General features: G+C 41.5%; 1 protein-coding gene across 1 annotated transcript in view; it reads left to right on the top strand.

The window, feature by feature from the left end:
- LOC102753819 (F-box/WD repeat-containing protein 12-like) overlaps positions 1–288 on the top strand; it is a gene marked incomplete at its 3' end in the record, with an annotated part of 499 nt that extends 211 nt beyond the window's left edge. Inside the window, 2 exon segments of the mRNA XM_015570230.1 lie at positions 1–69; positions 155–288. The exon segment at positions 1–69 is cut by the window's left edge and continues 51 nt beyond it. Coding sequence (XP_015425716.1) covers positions 1–69; positions 155–288 — 203 coding nt within the window.
- Between the last annotated feature and the right edge of the window lie 609 nt (positions 289–897).

Below are 897 nucleotides of genomic sequence, written 5' to 3'. Positions count from 1 at the left end.
TTCACCATCCATGGCCTCATTCTGAAAGAATTTCATGACCATGAGAACACCATCTGCTACTTATGGACAGTATGTATGCCCTTCTCCTCCCGGCACTCGGTCTCCAACGTGGACGCTGGGCACGTTGGGTACCCACCCTGGGTCTCCTTTGCAGGACTCTGTCCACGTCCTCACCACGTCCAGGGATAACTACCTGCACCTGTACATGTGGGAAGAGGAAGGCTGGCATCCGCACCTTCGGAGCTGCTGTCACCTGGAGCACAGAAAGGGTGACATTAGGCCAAGCTGGTAAGCCCTGCTTTGTAACTTAAACTCTTTCTAACGATTTTAAATGTCTACATTAAACAAATTAATAAAGGGTTACTAGGATTAAAAAAAAATTTATTTGCCCTAGCCCAGCAGTTCTCAACCTGTGGGTCGCGACCCCTTTGGCGGTTGAATGACCCTTTCACAGGGGTCGCCTAAGACCATCCTGCATATCAGATATTTCCATGACGATTCATAACAGTAGCAGCATTACAGTTAGGAAGTAGCAACAAAAAGAATTTTATGTACAACATGAATGAACCTTTTAAAAACTATGCTGTATGGAAAAAGCCAGACACAAAGGTTAACATATTATGTTTCCATATATATGAAATATCCTGAATGAGGAAATCTGTACAGACAGAAAGTATATTAATGGTTGTTTAAGGCCTGAGAAGTTGAAAGGATGATGGCTAAAGGGGTCCTCAATTTCTTTTTAAGGTGATGGAAATATTCTAAAACTCACTGTGGTCATGACGGTACAAATCTGTGTATAAATGAGAAGCCTGTGGATTGCATGTATATACTGGTTAAATACAGGAAAACTAAAAAAAAAATAAAATAATAATTTTATGGTTGGGTCACAACATG

Source organism: Myotis davidii, unplaced genomic scaffold (assembly GCF_000327345.1).
Source record: "Myotis davidii unplaced genomic scaffold, ASM32734v1 scaffold206, whole genome shotgun sequence".
Lineage (NCBI taxonomy): Eukaryota > Metazoa > Chordata > Mammalia > Chiroptera > Vespertilionidae > Myotis > Myotis davidii.
This window is presented reverse-complemented; position numbering and strand designations above follow the sequence as displayed.